Source organism: Hevea brasiliensis, unplaced genomic scaffold (genome assembly GCF_030052815.1).
Source record: "Hevea brasiliensis isolate MT/VB/25A 57/8 unplaced genomic scaffold, ASM3005281v1 Scaf8, whole genome shotgun sequence".
Lineage (NCBI taxonomy): Eukaryota > Viridiplantae > Streptophyta > Magnoliopsida > Malpighiales > Euphorbiaceae > Hevea > Hevea brasiliensis.
The window spans coordinates 76045-94159 of NW_026615299.1; the positions used below are offsets into that span (position 1 = coordinate 76045).

The 18115-nt window shown below is 34.3% G+C and overlaps 3 protein-coding genes across 8 annotated transcripts; 1 reads left to right on the forward strand and 2 right to left on the reverse strand.

Annotated features, from left to right (window-relative positions):
- The first annotated feature begins 9 nt into the window (after positions 1-9).
- LOC110662685 (uncharacterized) lies at positions 10-13165 on the forward strand. 3 transcript variants are annotated; one of them, XR_009147060.1, is made up of 12 exons: positions 10-2678; positions 2858-3097; positions 3705-3834; positions 4086-4238; positions 4359-4597; positions 4674-4755; positions 5206-5412; positions 5929-6164; positions 7620-7698; positions 7769-7906; positions 12436-12713; positions 12809-13165. XR_009147060.1 is itself a non-coding variant. In XM_058142839.1 (11 exons), the coding sequence occupies exons 1-11, from the start codon at positions 388-390 to the stop codon at positions 12592-12594; spliced, it is 3954 nt and encodes a 1317-aa protein (XP_057998822.1). In that variant the 5' UTR covers positions 10-387; the 3' UTR covers positions 12595-13165. The 3 variants fall into 3 exon arrangements, 2 of the variants coding, with proteins under 2 accessions (XP_057998822.1, XP_057998823.1); XM_058142839.1 differs by having other exon boundaries at positions 12436-13165; XM_058142840.1 differs by having other exon boundaries at positions 4686-4755; positions 12436-13165.
- Positions 13166-15216: 2051 nt separating this feature from the next.
- On the reverse strand, positions 15217-18109 carry LOC110662687 (uncharacterized). Of its 4 annotated transcripts, none has more exons than XR_009147064.1 (7): positions 17715-18109; positions 17420-17521; positions 17199-17263; positions 16998-17079; positions 16844-16923; positions 16600-16729; positions 15217-15910 (listed from the first exon to the last, which is right to left on the reverse strand). XR_009147064.1 is itself a non-coding variant. In XM_058142845.1 (6 exons), exons 1-6 carry the CDS (start codon positions 17742-17744, stop codon positions 16672-16674), a joined length of 417 nt encoding a protein of 138 aa, XP_057998828.1. In that variant the 5' UTR covers positions 17745-18109; the 3' UTR covers positions 16303-16671. The 4 variants fall into 4 exon arrangements, 1 of the variants encoding a protein (XP_057998828.1); XR_009147062.1 differs by lacking the exon at positions 15217-15910 and adding an exon at positions 16303-16498; XR_009147063.1 differs by lacking the exon at positions 15217-15910 and adding an exon at positions 16303-16527.
- On the reverse strand, positions 15468-15917 carry LOC131177745 (uncharacterized). The gene has a single exon (XM_058142838.1). The coding sequence runs from the start codon at positions 15915-15917 to the stop codon at positions 15468-15470; it is 450 nt and encodes a 149-aa protein (XP_057998821.1).
- Positions 18110-18115: the final 6 nt, after the last annotated feature.

The following is an 18115-nucleotide window of genomic DNA, read 5'->3' on the forward strand; positions in this document are numbered from 1 at the left end:
AAAAACAAAACTTTATGTTTTGATATTCCTCAGAAATTAAAAAAAAAAAAAAGGGCAAGGAATTTAATAAGAAAATGTAGAAGTTTAAGGGAAAGGAGGGCAAGAAAGGATCAAGGATCAGAGCAAAAGCACGTATCATTCAATCCCAATCATAGTCCCATTAACAACCCTTTGATCATCACTTTCTTACTCCGCTGATTTCTGATTTCTGATTTCATGACTCCTGCATTGACATGTTGCCGGCGTTGCTAGACGCCGGAGCTCCGATTCAAAACCCTAATCTTAACGGTCAGATTTCTCTTCCTCTTTTGTCAATCTTTAATTCCCTCTTGTTTATATTCGGATTCTCAATCAGAACAACCACCATCACCACCGCTACAAAGCTCTATGAACCCATCAAATTTTGCTGATTTAAATTCTGGGTTTTCAAATTCAAGCGGAAATGCCCAGAATTTGAGATCATCAGGAAAGCCTCTCTCGAGGCCGAGATTGATGAAATTGAGAAGGCAATCCAATTCCCAGAATTTCAAATCCCCAGCTGACACCTTTGCTTGTCCCGGTTTTAATCCGTTTCGACCTGTTTCCGGCCCCGCTGAACAGGATGTTTCAAAGTCCAGTGCATTTAGATTTGGTAGCGGTAGGAATGAGTCATTTGTTTTTGAAACGGGTAAAAGTAGTTTCGGTGGGAATTCAGATTCAGGGAAGTGGAATGTGGAGAACCAAGTCATTGAACAGATGAAAAATGTTAGAATTGGTAGCGGAAACGTGTTCCTGAATAGTAACTTAAATGCAAGCGATAGAAGTGATTTTGTGTTTGGGAGCGATCACAATAAGAGTTGCAGCATTGATGATAACATGAAGAAGTTGACCATTGATGACAATGAAACTGAGAAGGTTGTTGACGAAAGGTCCAAATTAACAGCAAATGATATTGCCAAATTTTGGTTCAGGAGTGGAAACAATGTGACCACTTCCATAGGGAAAAATGCGGAATCAAAGCTACCAGATGAGTTGAAGAAGAAATTGCATATAGAAGAGAGAGATGATTTCTGCGGTGGTAGCAGCATCTCCAGTGCGGACGAATTGAAAAGGTCTGGTTTCAAAAGTGATGCAAATGTCAGCAATGCATTTGCTGATAGCTTGGAGAATGCACTTCCTGATCAGATTAAGAATTTGAAAATCAAGGACTCTTTGGATGCTAATGACATTGATAATAAGACCTATGACAAGGATAGTTTTGCGTCTGGAAGCAGGAAAGGCACTAGTTGTCATGTGGATAGAGAAACAGAAAGCATACTGATGAATGAGATGGAGAGCAAGTTGAACATTGCAAGTGCAGTAGGAGAATCTTCTGGTCAAACAACTTCTCGAATCTTTGCCAAGGATATGCAAAATGGAAATGGAAGTGATAAGAAGTTCCCTGATTTTGGTAATTCGGTTCCGATGGAATTTAATTTCAAGGGAGGGGTGCAGGGTAAGGAAGCAAGTGCTAGTCAAGTTCCGATTGACCAACCAAAAGTTGATGCACAACCAGGTGGAGTTGCAGGACCTTCATCTGCATTCTCATCTAGTGGCTTGGCTGGTGGGTATGCTTTTGGATTGCCACCAACAGGTAGAGAGGAGAAAAGAGATGGATGTATTTTTACAAGCAAGCAAGATGGTGTTGGATCACCCTTTGTTGAATCTAAAACTCCAAATCTGAAAGGAAATCTATTCTCTGGCTTAAATCAGAAAGTGGAAATCAGCGCGAAGTTTAAAGACTCAAAAGTAAAGAAGAAAAGAGGAAAGTTGAAACAACCAACCAAAGTCCATCTATGGCCTGGACAAGATTTTGTTTCAAGGGAAAGTGGTTCTCACGAAATCCCAGAGGCTTCTGAATCTCATTCACCAATGGATGTTTCACCATATCAGGAAACATTGTCTGATACTCAATTTTCAAGGGAAACTTCTGTGGCATCAGAGGAGTCCTTCAGTCTTGACAACCAGTGTCCATCAACTGATTCACAACCGTCTGCTTTAAATGATGCCATAGATGAAGATTTGGTTGTTGCAACACAACAAATGGATATAAATGAAGAGTATGTGCAATTCAGAGAACCGGAGAAGGAAGGCTCTGGTTACTGTTCTGATAAAGGTATTGGTGCTGAAAATCCTCCAGAAGATTCCATATCATGGGCTGAAACAGAAAGCTTTAAATCTGCAAATGAGGAAATAGACTTTATCAGTGATATTGTGGTTGCTTCAGCAGAAAATGGAGCCAATTCTAGTACAAATATTGAGAGACAAGGTAGTGATGTCAGGATTCAATTTGGTTCTCCTGCAAGTTCTGAGGATATAGGTAGTTCTGGTTTCACCTTTGCTGCTGCTTCTGCTGCTCAACCATCATCAAAACGTCAGCATAGAAAGAAGAATAGTGTTAACGTTGGTCGCGATTCCTATAATTGCAGCCCAAATGCAAAAGTTTCATATCCATCATTATCTTCAGAGTTTACTCCATTCTCTGGTGCTTCATTGCCTTTGTCCCCTACTCTGGGCAAGAAAGTAAGTATATCCACTCCGTTCCACATGATTGGAGATAACTCTGAGGGGCTTGGACAACAGGAGGTGAAGCAGGAATTTGATTTGATTTCTGCTGCATCTGTTGCAGCTCAGGAAGCATGTGAAATGTGGCGATTAAGGTAATAATTCAATATAACTTCTCATTTGTTTATAAAATGTCTGATTTGAAATATTTTCTTATCATCTTGCCACATTACATTTGGTCTTAGCTGGCCATTATATTTTGTAACCATGGAGTGTCCTTGTTGTTCTGTGAGCATTGAGTCTATTATATTCTTTACTTTTTTGTTTATTTTAGGGGAAACCAAGGATATACATGTGGAGATTTGTCTAAAGCAGAGGATTGTTACACACGAGGGATAAATTGTGTTTCTAAAAGTGAGACATCTAGAAGCTGTCTCAGGGCATTGATGTTGTGCTATAGCAACCGTGCAGCAACACGAATGTCTCTTGGAAGAATGAGGGATGCACTTAGAGATTGTAAAATGGCTGCTGAAATTGATCCCAATTTTCTAAGGGTGCAAGTTAGAGCTGCAAAGTAAGTTTTCCCCCCCTTTTGTTCTTTCTGTCCTTTTAATTTGGAGTTATTTAATGATAGTAGTTTTTATTTTTGATCCACATTAGAGCTAGTTTATTTTTGTTGCAATGACTTTCTGCTTAAGAATTTGATAAATATTATATTATTGTACTTTTGTTTCTTCCAATTTTGTTAAGTTAGCTCAATTGAGTTGCATTACCAATTTAGGGTTGGTGCTGTCAAGTAGTAAATTTTCTGCTGTAAATGAATTACGCCAATGGTTTTGTTTGAAGTTATACTTCTCTCAGTGTCTGATCTAACTACCCAGGGTTTTTCTGGAATGTTGTTGTGGCTGTTGTTGAGAAAATCTCTAAGTTAAATATGTGATTAAAGGCGATAGCAATTAAAATTTGTCTCTAGGGTAGATTGGTGTGCTTGGGTAATAAATTCTCCAAAACAACTAAGAGAAAGTTCCAAACTATGTTTTGCAACAACAACATTTATTCTTTCAGGCTTATTCATTTTTGCATAGTGTAATCTGGTTGAATTGCAATATTTTGTGAGTTCAGTTTGCGTGGTGTTTAATATTGACTAAATATTATTTCTTCTTATAATTTTTCTTGTTAAGTTGTTACCTGGCCCTGGGGGAAGTTGAAAATGCATCAGAGTGTTTCAAGAAGTGCTTGCAGTCAGGAAGTGACATCTGTGTGGACCGAAAAATTGCAGTTGCAGCCTCTGAGGGACTACAAAAGGCGCAGGTGCTCCTTTTTTCTCTCCTTTTTCGGAAGTAGGATCTTGTAGTTTGTCCTTAAATCAAATAAGTGCTCTAATGGTCTGTAATACATGATCTAAAAAATAGATGAAGAGAATGCATATAAATAGATATAGTGTAATCTAAAACTGACCAAAATGATAAATGCCTTACATGTTTGAACTTCTGATTAGTAAAACTTTTATTGCCCTTTGGTTCTGTACCTGATCAGTTTTTTTTTTGGGTCCTGACTGGCAGAAAGTGTCTGAGTGCTTGCAACGTTCTGCTGAACTTTTGCGAAGGAAAACTTCGTGCGATGCAGGGAGTGCTTTGGAACTAATTTTAGAGGCTTCAACTATAAGTCCATTCTCAGAAAAATTTCTTGAAATGAAAGCAACATCCCTTTTCCTGGTTTGTGTTTGTTCTACTTGTGCTTGGAAACTATGAATCTGCATGATGTGAAGATTTTTGGTTTCTGTTGAAGCCCCAAAAGTTATTTAGAATTGTGTTAACTTTTGTGTTATCTTGCAGCTGCGCAATTATGATGAAGTAATTCAGCTATGCGAGCAGACTTTTGATTCTGCTGAACAGAATTCTCCCCTAATAGATGCTGATTGCCAATCAGCTGATCTGGATAGTAGTGAACTTCTGAAGAACTTCTCCTTTTCTTTCTGGCGAAGCCACCTGATGTTCAAATCCTACTTCTATCTTGGAAAGCTGGAAGAGGCTATTGGTTCACTAGAAAAGCAAGGGGAACTGATTGCAAAATGGTAACTCATACTCCATACTCATATGGAATAACTTTGATTTTAATTTTCTAGTTTGATACTAGTATTGTTCCTTCAGTGGTTTGTCCAGGAATTATAGCAAGATGATGGAATCATTAATACCCTTAGGTGCCACTGTACGAAAACTCTTACGCCATAAGGTACTGGACTGCTTATGAATTTTCTTTCTGAATGGATGATGTAGTGTTTGAGGCGCCTTAATGTTTTATCTCGTGGCATCCAAATGGCTATGTCTGTACATGATGTGTACAACATGCTTGTGTTGGATGGATTTTAGATGGGGTATCCTTTGAAGGAAGAGTGGAACACAATCCTGTTTTGCCACAGGTTTTTTTTGAACGATTTAGTATTTAATCAATTTAACTATGTTATGAAGACATATTAGGGGATTGATAAATCTGATATTTAGACAGAAGAGAAGGCAACATTTTGACAAATTGTTTAAGCATTTGACAGAGATTATCTGAACTTTATTTTTTATTAGATAGCATAATGTTCATATCTAAGAACTTAAAGACATTCCCTGCAGGTGATTTCTTTACCACATCATCATATTTAATAAATATTTTGTTTGTTATTCTCACTTGTAGGCTGCAGGAAATGAAGCATTTCAAGCAGGAAAGCATTCAGAAGCCATTGAGCATTACACTGCTGCCCTGTCATGCAATGTAGAGTCACGTCCTTTTGCAGCTATTTGTTTCTGCAATCGAGCTGCTGCTTACAAGGCATTGGGCCAAATTATTGATGCCATTGCGGACTGCAGCTTAGCAATAGCTCTTGATGGAAATTATCTGAAGGTTTTACTCTGAACTGATTCCTTCTTTTCTCTTTGATAGTGTTATTCACCCTTTCTACACTTTGGGGAGTTAAATCTGATGTTTATGAGGGAATTTAGAATTACTTGATGGGTAAACCCGCTACTTTTTCCACATTTGAAACTATAATTTTTTAAAAAGCAACTTAATTTGGCTCTAGGATCAGATTGCTTAAAATTAGAGAATGTGATACTATGAATCATATAATGCAGTTACTCCCATTTAAATTTGCATCTATTTATAGTGATGTACATGAGCAACCACACTTATATCACTTAAAATGCTAGTAGTGGTGAATTTTTTAACTAATGTTCTCGGTTAAAACATTAGAACTTCTAAATGGAGGCTTATAATAGTTCTCTTAAAGCCAGCTGTCCCACATGCTGATGTGCCGAAACAACTGAAAGAATAAATCTCTGTAGGCTGCTATCAAGAAGATATATCTTGAAGCTTATTAAATTTACTTTGTTATTCAAGCTGATCCTTATGCTTCAATAGGCAATTTCTAGAAGATCAACTTTATATGAGATGATTAGGGATTATGGACAAGCAGCTAGTGATCTTCATAGACTTGTAGCTCTTCTCACTAAGCAAGTAGAGGAGAAGACCAAGCAGTTTGGATCATCTGATAGAATAGGAAACTTGGCAAATGATCTAAGACAAGCTCGCTTGCGTCTTTCCACAATTGAAGAAGAATCCAGCAAGGAGATTCCTCTGGATATGTACCTCATTTTGTAAGTCATTTTAATTTGGCAAGTTTTATATGTCCTCACCTTTTTATGATGTATGTCAGTCTTAATGAAAAATGTAGCTAAGAATCTGAATGCATTATTCTATAGAAAAATTTGCTTTAACTGCAATTTCTGTCTGCATGCATTTGTTAATTAACAGTTGGGAAAATACATGATAGAAGTGATGGGGCCATTTTCACTCTGGAATCAATTGTGCCCATAGTTTCTTTTCTCCCACTTGTTTCTTGGGAGCCATTTTATGATAAATGATGCAGAGAAGCTAGGTTAAACACTCGTGCGCGCACACATGAGAGAGAGAGTATGAAAGTAAAATCTCTGCCGGAATTTTATTGATGAAAAACTGAAACTGAAATACATAGTTTTGATAGTATTTATAGTTTTTACAATCCTAATAGGAAAATAGCTTTACTAAATAGTGAATTAAACTAAACCCAAAGGAATACTAAATAAAGTAGGAATAAACTAATCCTAGTTGAAAAAGGAAAACAAATAAATCCTAAATAGTGTAGAAAAGCTTCCTGAATCAATTCTAATCAATTTCTACAGCTGTAGATAGTCAAAACAGGAAGACCAAGTGACTTTAGGACTGCTGGACTTCAAAATTAGCTCTAAAAACGCAGCTTTACACAGCTGGCAGAAAATCACATGCCCAGGGCATGTACTATTCTGTCATTCTGTGTCAAAGTGCTGCCCCTGTTGGAACACCCTGTTTTGGCTTCTTTTGCTTCTTTCTTGCTGTCCAAGGCCCGCATCAAGAAAATTATGCATGCATTCTAATTAATAAGCACTTTGGGGAGCTTCTTTCTTGACCTGCTCACACCTTATATTGGATGATTCTTTCCAAGTTCTCTGGCATATGCATCAACATGGTGCAGAAATGATGGTGCGATGTGCCACTTAAAGTGGAAGATTGCATGAGATGAGGGGTAGACTTTTTCAGTTTATTGTAATGCAATGTGATATGGTCATCTAGGTGTTATTTTGAAATAAGTTCCAGTGCAATTAGAGCATCTCTCAACTCATAAAAAGATCATTTATGCTGGTATTAATTTGAGAACAATTAGTAATGAGAAAGCTTTCATCAAAAAGTTGTACTCTTGATTCCTGGGTTAATAGTTGAGATTATCTTGTTTTACTTTGGAACAAACTGCTTAGCTTTTTGTTCAAAGATTTAAGATACTAGATGTTTATAACAAAAATTTAAATTGAAAATTCTAGGAATATAGAGATTTATGATAACTCTCTTCTATCTATTTATTTGTCTAATAATTTTGGAATGTCATATGTGAGGCATGATGCTGTGTATGAGGGTGTATGTGTAAGATGTGATGTGCTATCATTGCTTTAGAAATAGTCTTGCTGCTGAATAACTGCTGATAGTTAAGATTAACAAAAGTGGAGGCTTAAAATAGTTAAATATTAAAATGTTGATGGCAGGGGAGTTGAACCTTCTGCTTCAGCGTTGGAAATTAAGAAGGCATACCGGAAAGCTGCACTTAGGCACCATCCTGACAAGGTTTGTTCATATACTGCTTTATAGCCATATCTTACCGTGATTCTCCACACTGACAAATTGATTGATGTAGGCTGGTCAGTCCTTGGCAAGAAGTGAGAATGGAGATGATGGGCTTTGGAAGGACATAGGAGAAGAAATCCACAAGCATGCGGACAGACTTTTTAAAATGATTGGGGAGGCATATGCAGTACTTTCGGATCCTACTAAGGTCTTACATTTTATTATAGCTATTATGGTTTTGTATTCTTTATTGATTCAAATCTGCTTTTATTTGTTTTTTGAAAACTTGTTCACAGGCCTAGGGACCCCATCTTACCTGAGTGCCTGACCTGAAAAAATGCAATGATTGGGCGAGTGAGTCATACCCAAGCTTGGTGTGTCCCAATCAAAGCCTCTCAACAAACTGGGTTGGGTTTGGGGAGTCATTTTCATTGAGGCCTGACCTTCCCAACAAATAAAATATTTAATTTTATTAACATGGTCTAGCTTCATCAAACATGTCAGGCTGGACCAGCCTTTTGATCAGGTCTAACTTTTTCCATGCAAAATGAGGGCAGACTTATCTAGTGAAGTGTTATCAACTTGCTTTGAGGCAAAGGTGCTGCGCCAATGGGGGTGGGTGTGGGTGCATTTGCCACTGTGAACCTCTGCTTTTCATGTACAAGTTGTTTAACACGTGTTAGGTAAAAATGAAGAATGTTAAGGGAATTGGTTTGTGGGAAAAAGGGAAGTGCAAGAACGGTGTAAGCAATAGATAAATACAAAATCAACTACTAATATAAACGACTACAAGAATGCAAGGCAGTCTAAAAGTGGTTTCTTGTGAAAATCACTGTAACGTTCATACATGATGTTAGGACACTCGCCTGTTAATGTTCACAGTCAGCTTCTTAGAACACTGACAAGAAGTTGAAAAGCCCAAACTAATTGAACATCTACAAAAATATATCGTGTACACTGTAGACTATGGAGAGTCATAATGCATTTGTTTTTTTCCCTGGATTCTTCGCTCTTGTACCCCTCCTGCAAGCAAATCATAATACACTTGCTTATACAACTCAACTCAACTCAACTAAGCCTTTATCCCAAAAATTTGGGGTCGGCTATATGGATTCGCTTTTTCCACTCTGAACGATTTTGGGTTAACTCCTCAGAAATATGTAATGCTTCTAAGTCATGTTGTACTACTCTTCTCCAAGTCAATTTAGGTCTACCTCTTTTTTTCTTTCTATCCTTTAACCTAATGTGCTCTACTTGTCTAATCGAGCCTCCGTATGTCTACGCTTCACATGACCAAACCACCTCAATCTCCCTTCTCTCAACTTATCTTCAATTGGCACCACTCATACATTTTCTCTAATACTCACATTCATGAATTTATATAATCTAGTATGGTAACTCATCCACCTTAACATTCAGATCTCTTCAACTCTTAACTTAGATGCATACGACTCTTTCAAAGGCCCAACACTCACTACCATATAACATAGCTGGTCGTATGGTCAGACGGTAAAATTTTCCTTTTAATTTATTGGGAATCTTACGATCACATAAAACTCCCGTGGCACGTCTCCACTTCAACCATCCGGCTTTAATCCTATGACTAACATCCTCCTCACATCCCCCATCTACTTGGAGGACTGAGCCTAGATATTTAAAGTGATTACTTTGGAACAGTACCACTCCATTCAAATTAACTCCTTCCCTATCACCAGTTTGGCCTTCACTGAACTTGCAATGCATGTATTCTGTCTTCGTTCTACTTAACTTAAAACCCTTTGACTCTATAGTACTTCTCCAAAGTTCTAGCTTCCTATTGACTCCTTCTCGTGTCTCATCTATCAGAACAATATCATCCGCAAACATCATGCACCAAGGAATACTCTCTTGTATATGTTTCGTCAGTTCATCTAAAACTAATGTAAAAAGATAAGGGCTTATGGCTGATCCTTGGTGTAATCCAATTGATATCAGAAAATCTCTTGTGTCCCCTCCCACTGTGCACACAATAGTAGTTGCTCCTTCATACATATCTTTCAATACTTGTATGTACCTGATAGATACCCTCTTTTGTTCTAACACATTCCATAAGACCTCTCTTGGAACACTATCATAAGCCTTCTCCAAATCAATAAAAACCATGTGTAGATCTTTCTTCACATCTCTATATTTCTCCATCAAGCTTCTAATGAGAAAGATCACTTCCATAGTTGAACGACCGGGCATGAAACCAAATTGATTGAGAGAGATAGAAGTATCATAACGTAGTCGATGCTCCACAACTCTCTCCCACAACTTCATAGTATGGCTCATGAGTTTAATTCCCCTATAGTTTGAGCAACTCTGTATGTCTCCCTTATTCTTAAAAATAGGTACTAAAATACTCTTCCTCCACTCATCAGGCATTTTCTTTGAGTTTAGAATCTTATTAAATAATTTAGTTAATAATTTGAGCAACTTCATAGTGGGTCCACAGGCTTTACCACTTTCATTCTCTTAAGTGCTTCCTTTACTTCTAAAGATTGAATCCTTCTAGTATAATTTACATTCTTTTCTATTGTTCTATAATCTATATTCACGCTATTACCATTTTGACTATTATTAAAGAGATCATTAAAATAATTTCTCCATCTTTCTTTAATGTCCTCATCTTTCACCAACACTTTTCCTTCTTTATCCTTAATGCACCTAACTTGATTGACATCTTGACATTTCCTTTCTCTACTCCTTGCTAATCTATAAATATCTTTCTCCCCTTCTTTAATTCCAAGTTTCTCATATAACTTTTCAAAGGCCTGTGCTCTTGCTTGACTAACTGCCTTTTTTGCCTCTTTCTTTGCTATCTTGTACTGTTCATATGCCTCATTATTATTACATTTAGGTAATTTCTTATACTATTCTCTTTTTCTCTTCACTGCCTTTTGTACTTCCTCATTCCACCACCATCTCTCTTTTGAGGGTGGTCCATGTCCTTTAGACTCTCCAAGTACTTTTCTAGCTACTTCTCTAATCTTTGATGCCATCTATATCCACATATCATTGGCCTCCATATCTAGCTTCCATACTTCGGACTCGAGAAGCTCATTTTTTAACTTCACTTGCTTTACTCCTTTAAACTCCCACCACTTTGTTCGAGCTACACTATTTCTTCTGACCTTACTTGAATTGTTCCTTAACTTGACATCCAAGACCACCAACCTATGTTGACTTGTTAAAGCCTCTCCTGGAATGACCTTGCAATCCTTGCATAGAGCTCTATTTGTCTTCCTGGTTAAGAGGAAATCGATTTGACTTATATGTTGCCCACTTTTGAAAGTCACTAAATGTGACTCTCTTTTTATAAAGTAGGTATTTGCTAGTATTAGGTCGTATGCCATAGCAAAATCCAGGATACTTTTTCCCTCCTCATTTCGACTGCCAAAACCAAAACCTCCATGAACATTCTCATAGCCTTGCCTATCACTTCCTACATGTCCATTCAAATCTCCACCAATGAAAACATTCTCTTCATTCGGTATGCTTTGCATTAAATTATCCATATCTTCCCAAAACTTTTGTTTACTCTCACTGTCTAGTCCTATTTGTGGGGCATAAGCACTAACTATGTTTATTGTTTCTCCTTCTAGTACTAGATTTACTAGTATAATTCTATCTCCTACTCTTTTCACAGCTACTACTGCGTCTTTTAATGTTCTGTCTATGATTATACCCACTCCGTTCTTGTTTCTGTCCTTTCCGGTAAACCACAGTTTGTACCCTGAATTACCCACTTCCTTACTTTTCTCTCCTACCCATTTAGTCTCCTGAATGCAAGCAATATTCACCCTTCTCCTTTCCAAGGTATCCACAAGCTCCATTAATTTTCCTATAAGTGATCCAACATTCCAAGTAACCACCCTGATCCTCCTCCTATCCTGCTCCTTCCTAATTGGTCTCCTTCTATGATATCTTCTATTGTTTTCTATATCTATCTTGTGTTCTGTTCCACTATTTGTTCTACTATCTGTCCTATGGACTAACTTCTTTACCCACACCCGTCCATGATGTGGGAACCCATGCTCAGTTAACACCACACTGGCGCGGCATGGCGCGCCGCTCGGTGAACGCCCTACACCCTTGCATAGTTATCACTATACCGGGGCTGGCGTAGCGTCGTTAGTAGAGGACGCCCCAACGTTTTATATCATTTGAATCCATATCATAGGGTGTGACGAAATTTTTACGCTGGTTGTCACCTACCGCAACCCTCCTCCTTTATCCGGGCTTGGGACCGGCTAAGTGCAAACTACTTAGGCGGAGTTAATACACTTGCTTATATTTTACTCGATTCTTAGCACTCTCACTGCCTTGGACCAGCCATTTTCAGATGCCTTACATAAAAAATTTCTTGTAAGATTACATATTTAGATCACTTGTTCATTTCTTACATGTAGATCAATACAAAGTCGCGGTTCTCCTTCCTGTGTATTTCTAGTTCACAGGTTTTCTCCCTTTTAGATTGATAATCACTTACTAATTTCTTCTTATATTTAGATCAATGCACATGGTTCTCCTTCCTGCATATTTCTTGTTCACATGTTTAATCGGCCTGTGATCTTCTTTTGCCTTGACATTGTGCCCTTAGCATGACATGTTTGCTTAGCCAAACAAACTGCTAAATTTTAGTGTAGTATTTTTTTAAAGTTGTTTTAGTGACAAACTTGGGAGTTTATTTTGTCAATTGCCATCTATTTGCAGCGTTCACAGTATGATCTTGAAGAAGAGCGGATGAATGCCGGAAAGAAACATAATGGAAGAAGCACATATAGTACATACACAGATGTACAGAACTATCAGTTTGAAAGAAGTGGCACTAGGAGACAATGGCGAGAGGTTTGGAGATCATATGGCAGGTAGCACACCAATGGACGGGCCAGCCACTTGGTCAAAGAGATCTTGATAACAATCATTTGTGCTTGCTTGATAAGAATCTCCAGATTTCAGAGTAACTGTTGTGTGTGCTACAGCTACGCATGGTAAGAATTTTGAGATTTCTGATGAAAGTTAATCAGTTGATGGGTTTGATTGATTAGCTGCAGTCTTTATGTAACTTCAATTGAGAGGGCTCAAGATGGGAAGTTGCTTCGGCTACTTTGAGAATTGATCACTTAACACGCAGCAGGAGGATGGTTAAAAGCTTTGGTGAAAATTGTGGTTTTCTCACCCAAAACACCAGAAAGTGCGGGGAAAGAAACTGGCTCCTATTGGGATTTTTGACAGACGATTGTAAACTTGTGGGGAAGTTTGTGAATTTGAAGACTAGAGCGGAAAAAGGAAAAGAAAAGAAAAGGTAAATTGCTTCTTGTTTTTTTTAACCATATATGAGAAAGAAAGTTATTACTAACTATTTGAGGTGTGTAAATGTACTGGAAACTTGTACAGATGAAATGTTAACAACGCAATCAAAGAAATCACCAGATTTTGTTAATTTTTAATTTGATTCTATCATCTTGTAAAGTCAATACATCAACTACAATTTTCTATTGATTTAGCTTCTGAAGTAAATGGTTTTGGCATCATACTAATGGAGGGTTTTTACGTACAAGGGTAAGTTAAAAATAAAAATTACAAAAAGAGTGCGGTATGAAAAATTTACGAGAAAAGCGAGAAAAGTCAAGTCCTCAAAACTAGTGGTGTTGGCGTTTAATGTCCAAAAGCTATTCTTGATGGCGTTTTGTGAATATTTTTAATAAAATATAAATATTATTTTAATAAATAATATTATAATAATTAATATTATATACTATAATATTTTTAGGATAAAAAATTATTTTTAATTTAAAATTAAATTAAAATTTAATTAAATAAAAATTAAAATATAAAATATTATTATAATAAAATAAATAAAAAATTAAAAAAAAGTTACTTTTAATTTTTTTAATATTTTAAAAAAAATATAAATATTATTTTAATAAATAATAATATAATAATTAAAATTATATATCATAATTTTTTATTATAATTTTTTTTTCAATTTAAAATTATATTAAATAAAAAAAATAAAAAATTTTGTAATAATTTTAATTTTTTATTTAATTTAATTTTTAATTGAAAAATAATTTTAATTTTTTATTTAATTAAAAATATTATTTTAATAAATAAAATCATAATATTTAATATTATACATTATAATATTTTTATTATTATAAAATATTATTTTTTATTTTAAAATTAAATTAAAATTTAATAAAAAATAAATAAAGTTTAAGAAAAAATTTTTCTTTAAATTTTTAATGATTTTATTTTATATTTTAAATAAAATATAAATATTATTTTAATAAATAAAATTATAATATTTAATAATATATATTATAATATTTTTATTATAAATATTAAATTAAATTAAAATTTAATAAAATTAAAAATTCTTAAACTTTTTATTTATTTTTTTTTATTTTTTATGTAATTAAATTTTAATTTAATTTTAAATTAAAAATAATATTTATAATAAAAATATTATAATATATATTATTAAATATTATAATTTTATTTATTAAAATATATATATTATAATATTTTTATTAAAATAATATTTATATTTTATTTAAAATAAAAAAACAAAGAAATAAAAAGTTTAAGACAAATTGGACAATGTTTAATTTTATTAAATTTTTAATTTTATTAAATTTTAATTTAATTTTAAATTAAAAAATAATATTTTTAATAAAAATATTATAATATATATTATTAAATATTATAATTTTATTTATTAAAATAATATTTATATTTTATTTAAAATATAGGTAGCGTCTAATTTTTTTTAAATTTTTTATTTATTTTTTTTATTTTATTAAATTTTAATTTAATTTTAAATTAAAAAATAATATTTATAATAAAAATATTATAATATATATTATTAAATATTATAATTTTATTTATTAAAATATTATTTTTAATTAAATAAAAAATTAAAATTATTTTTCAATTAAAAATTAAATTAAATTAAAAATTAAAATTAAATTACATTACATTACAAATTTTTTATATTTTTTTAATTTAATTTTAAATTGAAAAATAATTTTTTATAATAAAAAATTATAATATATGATTTTAATTATTATACTATTATTTATTAAAATAATATTTATATTTTTATTTAAAATGTAAAAATAAAATAATTAAAAATATTTAATTTTTTAATTTTTTTTATTATAATAATATTTTATATTTTTTATTTAATTAAAATTTAATTTAATTTTAAATTAAAAAATAATTTTTTATAATAAAAATATTATAATATATAATATTAATTATTATAATATTATTTATTAAAATAATATTTATATTTTATTTAAAATATTAAAAAAATTTTTCATACACCCCTTTTTTGTAATTTTTATTTTTAACTTAGCCTTGTACGGTAAAAAACCCACTAATGGACTTGTGCTGCATTTTATTTTTAGATTTTCTTTGGGTATTGAATTAGTGTTGCATCCATCATAGGCATTATTGTGCATAGGTAAGACTTTCAAATTTAAATTGCTGTTAAAGGAAGTACTATCTAAAAAAATATTTATTACAGAATTTTAATTTAAATTTTAATATGACGCTGATTAGCAACTCTAAAATTTTAATAATCTCCCCTAACCCTTTCAGTTCTTGTCTAACTTAAAATCCTAGCTACTTTGGCTTCTCAAATCCTGAAGATCGATGCCCCAGTGATAATGATTGTCCCTTCTCTTGTAATTTGTGGGAACGCCTTCACCTTTCTTGCCACCTTCGCAACTTCCTTAGTATCCCACAATCATACCAGTCAATACCAGGGGTTTGTGCCATTCTTCACAATCTACATCCCATCCTGTTGGCTTTATATCTGCCAGCGAAATGCAATCATTCCCTTCTTTATGGTCCTGCACTTGCCTGCGAGCTTCCTCCAAGTCCAAGAAAAGCTGAGGGTCGAGTTTAGCATTCCAGTTGATTTGATCAATGTACATATCAGGACTTGGTAGAGGAAATAATTTGCATGGAAGGCGGTTCTTTGCCCAGAACCGTTTCTTGGCCTGTTGAAAGGACTCCTTACCTGCGGAATCGTACCATTCCATGATTTTTGTAAATTTTGATGCGTCTTGCTTTGGGTAAAAGAAATTTTTCCACTTCATTCCTCCCATATCCAAGCCGAATCGTTTCTCCCATGCCGGAACAAAATCGGTGTGATATTGATGCTGTTGGTTTCCTGGCATGGTTTCTCAGAAAAAGATTAGTCCTAAGAACTATAGAGAGGGAGTTAACTAATCGCTACTCTTTTAAGTTTACCAAGTGAAACTACAACCTTATTTATAAGCGAAGGATTGGTGTAATTTGTGTAGAAATAGATTACTCTTTCCTGTTTGGATTTGGATTACAATATCAAAAGCAAAGTTTTCTTTCCAAAACCCACAGCGCTTGGGTAAACCATCTTATGGTAAAGGATCAATTATTCAATATTATTAGAGTTATTTATGCTTTTCACTTTCCATATATTTTTGCATTGCTTAAGTGGGTAATTTTAAGTAATAAATTTTACATTAATGAAAAATAAATGCACCTAAAATATTTTAAAAATTTAACTTCTCATGAAGACACAGAGAACTTCAATTGTAATAAAATAATTATTAAATGCTCATAAGTGCAATGTAATCTACGAATTTCTTTGGAGGGTAGAGTAGTTCAATCAAATTAGCACGTTATTTCCTCTTTGTCCTCAAAAGAACAATCTCCCAATTTTCTGTAGTTCTAAATGGGAAGCTCTCAGAGTCTTTGATGAATCTGTCATTTTTGCCACCTGAAATGTAATACAGGATACTCGCACGGCTGCTTACAAAGTTATTTGAGCCTGGAAATTTGAAATCAGAGATTAAGAGCTTTCAAGACCTGGAACTTTACCTTAGAATATTAGAGGTGTACTGCAGCGACTGTGTAGAAAAAACTTGAACTTGGAAAGCTTTTCGAGAATTCTCACACATATATTCCTAAGCCGAGTTCTTTTGGTTCGGTTTCCACCATCCATGGTGGCCTGTTGAAGGAAGGAAAAGTCAGCAAGCTATGAGAAGAGGCCAAGAGGGGAAGAAGAACTCAACATAGTTAAAAGAAAAGAAGGTGGTTCAAATTTTTGGATCAGAATATTTACTTATTCATTACAAAGTTGATTGTTCCTTCTGCAGCACGTTGGAGAAGAACTTCCCTTGCCTCAATTGCAATACCTTCAGGCTATATGAGAATATGAAAGAAATAATTTTAATTGCGGCACTTGAGTCTGTAAATCATTTAGAGGTTGTATATACCTCTTCTGGAAACCAGACCCCTGGCTGCGTGCTTCCTTCAAGAACTGCAAGAACAAAAGCAGCAGTTGCATTCCCCACAGATCTGAAAGGCAAGAACCCTACATATGTCAATTCGTATATTGAAACGTAGAATTTTTACAGGCATACGTTAAGAGAGTTTTAATTGAATTTGAACTGAAGAAATGGAAAATTGAGACTTACACAGACAGTCTCCTATGACTAAATATGCCAAGTGTATTGCGGCCATCAGTGCACTCCAAATCAACCTGCCCAGAGAGTATAAAGATTAACAATGAATTAGGACACATGATTGGATAGTTTACTTATAGTCAATAAATTTCTGCCTCATTTGTTTAACAAAATGTCAGATGAGCAATTATCTAGCAGCTGCTATGATTGGCTCAGATTTTTCATTGTCTTACCCTCATTGATACTCGTTCACCAGCAATCCTATCAACTGCTCGGACTACAGGATCAAACAATTGAACCAATTGTTGGACTTTGCTTCTGTCCCTTAGATATTCCTGCAATATTTAAATAAATTGCATAATCGCATCAATCTTCTGGAATTAGATGGCTCTTTGAATTGAAGGATTCCTTACAGTTTTCAGTCACTGAAAGTTGCTATATACAAAGAAAACTCAATAGGAACAAAATCATAGGACACTTAAAATACAAGGCTAGAGGCAACAAACTCTCAGCTTTGGAAGTGCATACTGGAGGAAGAAGATTTGTCATGGCTTCCATTCCCCAATTCCAGAAGAAAGGTGCAGTTCCAAATCGAGCACTAACAGTTGGTACTCCTAGAACCTCATAAGCACTTTGTACCTCCGGCAAGTTCCTGAAAATAAAGTTATATTCACTAGAACAACAACAGCAGCAGGCAAACAGCTGCACATTATTTGATTCAAGGAGGCAAGAGAATTTTATTTAGGAACTGGAAGTTACGAAGTTTATCCCAGATGGTATGTCACCAATATATGGGCACAACCAGCGACTGTACATTTTCTGCTGGAAGTGGAAACAGTGAAGGCTATGCTTCTCATATTTTATTCATTCCGTGGTTAGGGATAAGAGCATCCCTAAAAATTTTGCAATTCTTAAGTATGCAATGTGAA

Coding starts and splice junctions, on each gene's coding strand:
- LOC110662685 (XM_058142839.1), top strand. CDS start 388: ATGAACCCATCAAATTTTGCTGATTTAAATTCTGGGTTTTCAAATTCA. Junction 4,756..5,205: donor GAAAACTCTTACGCCATAAG/GTACTGGACTGC, acceptor TCTCACTTGTAG/GCTGCAGGAAATGAAGCATT. Junction 6,165..7,619: donor CTGGATATGTACCTCATTTT/GTAAGTCATTTT, acceptor TGTTGATGGCAG/GGGAGTTGAACCTTCTGCTT.
- LOC131177745 (XM_058142838.1), bottom strand. CDS start 15,917: ATGCCAGGAAACCAACAGCATCAATATCACACCGATTTTGTTCCGGCA.
- LOC110662687 (XM_058142845.1), bottom strand. CDS start 17,744: ATGGAAGCCATGACAAATCTTCTTCCTCCA. Junction 17,080..17,198: donor AGTCATAGGAGACTGTCTGT/GTAAGTCTCAAT, acceptor CTTGCCTTTCAG/ATCTGTGGGGAATGCAACTG. Junction 16,924..16,997: donor GGGTCTGGTTTCCAGAAGAG/GTATATACAACC, acceptor ATTCTCATATAG/CCTGAAGGTATTGCAATTGA.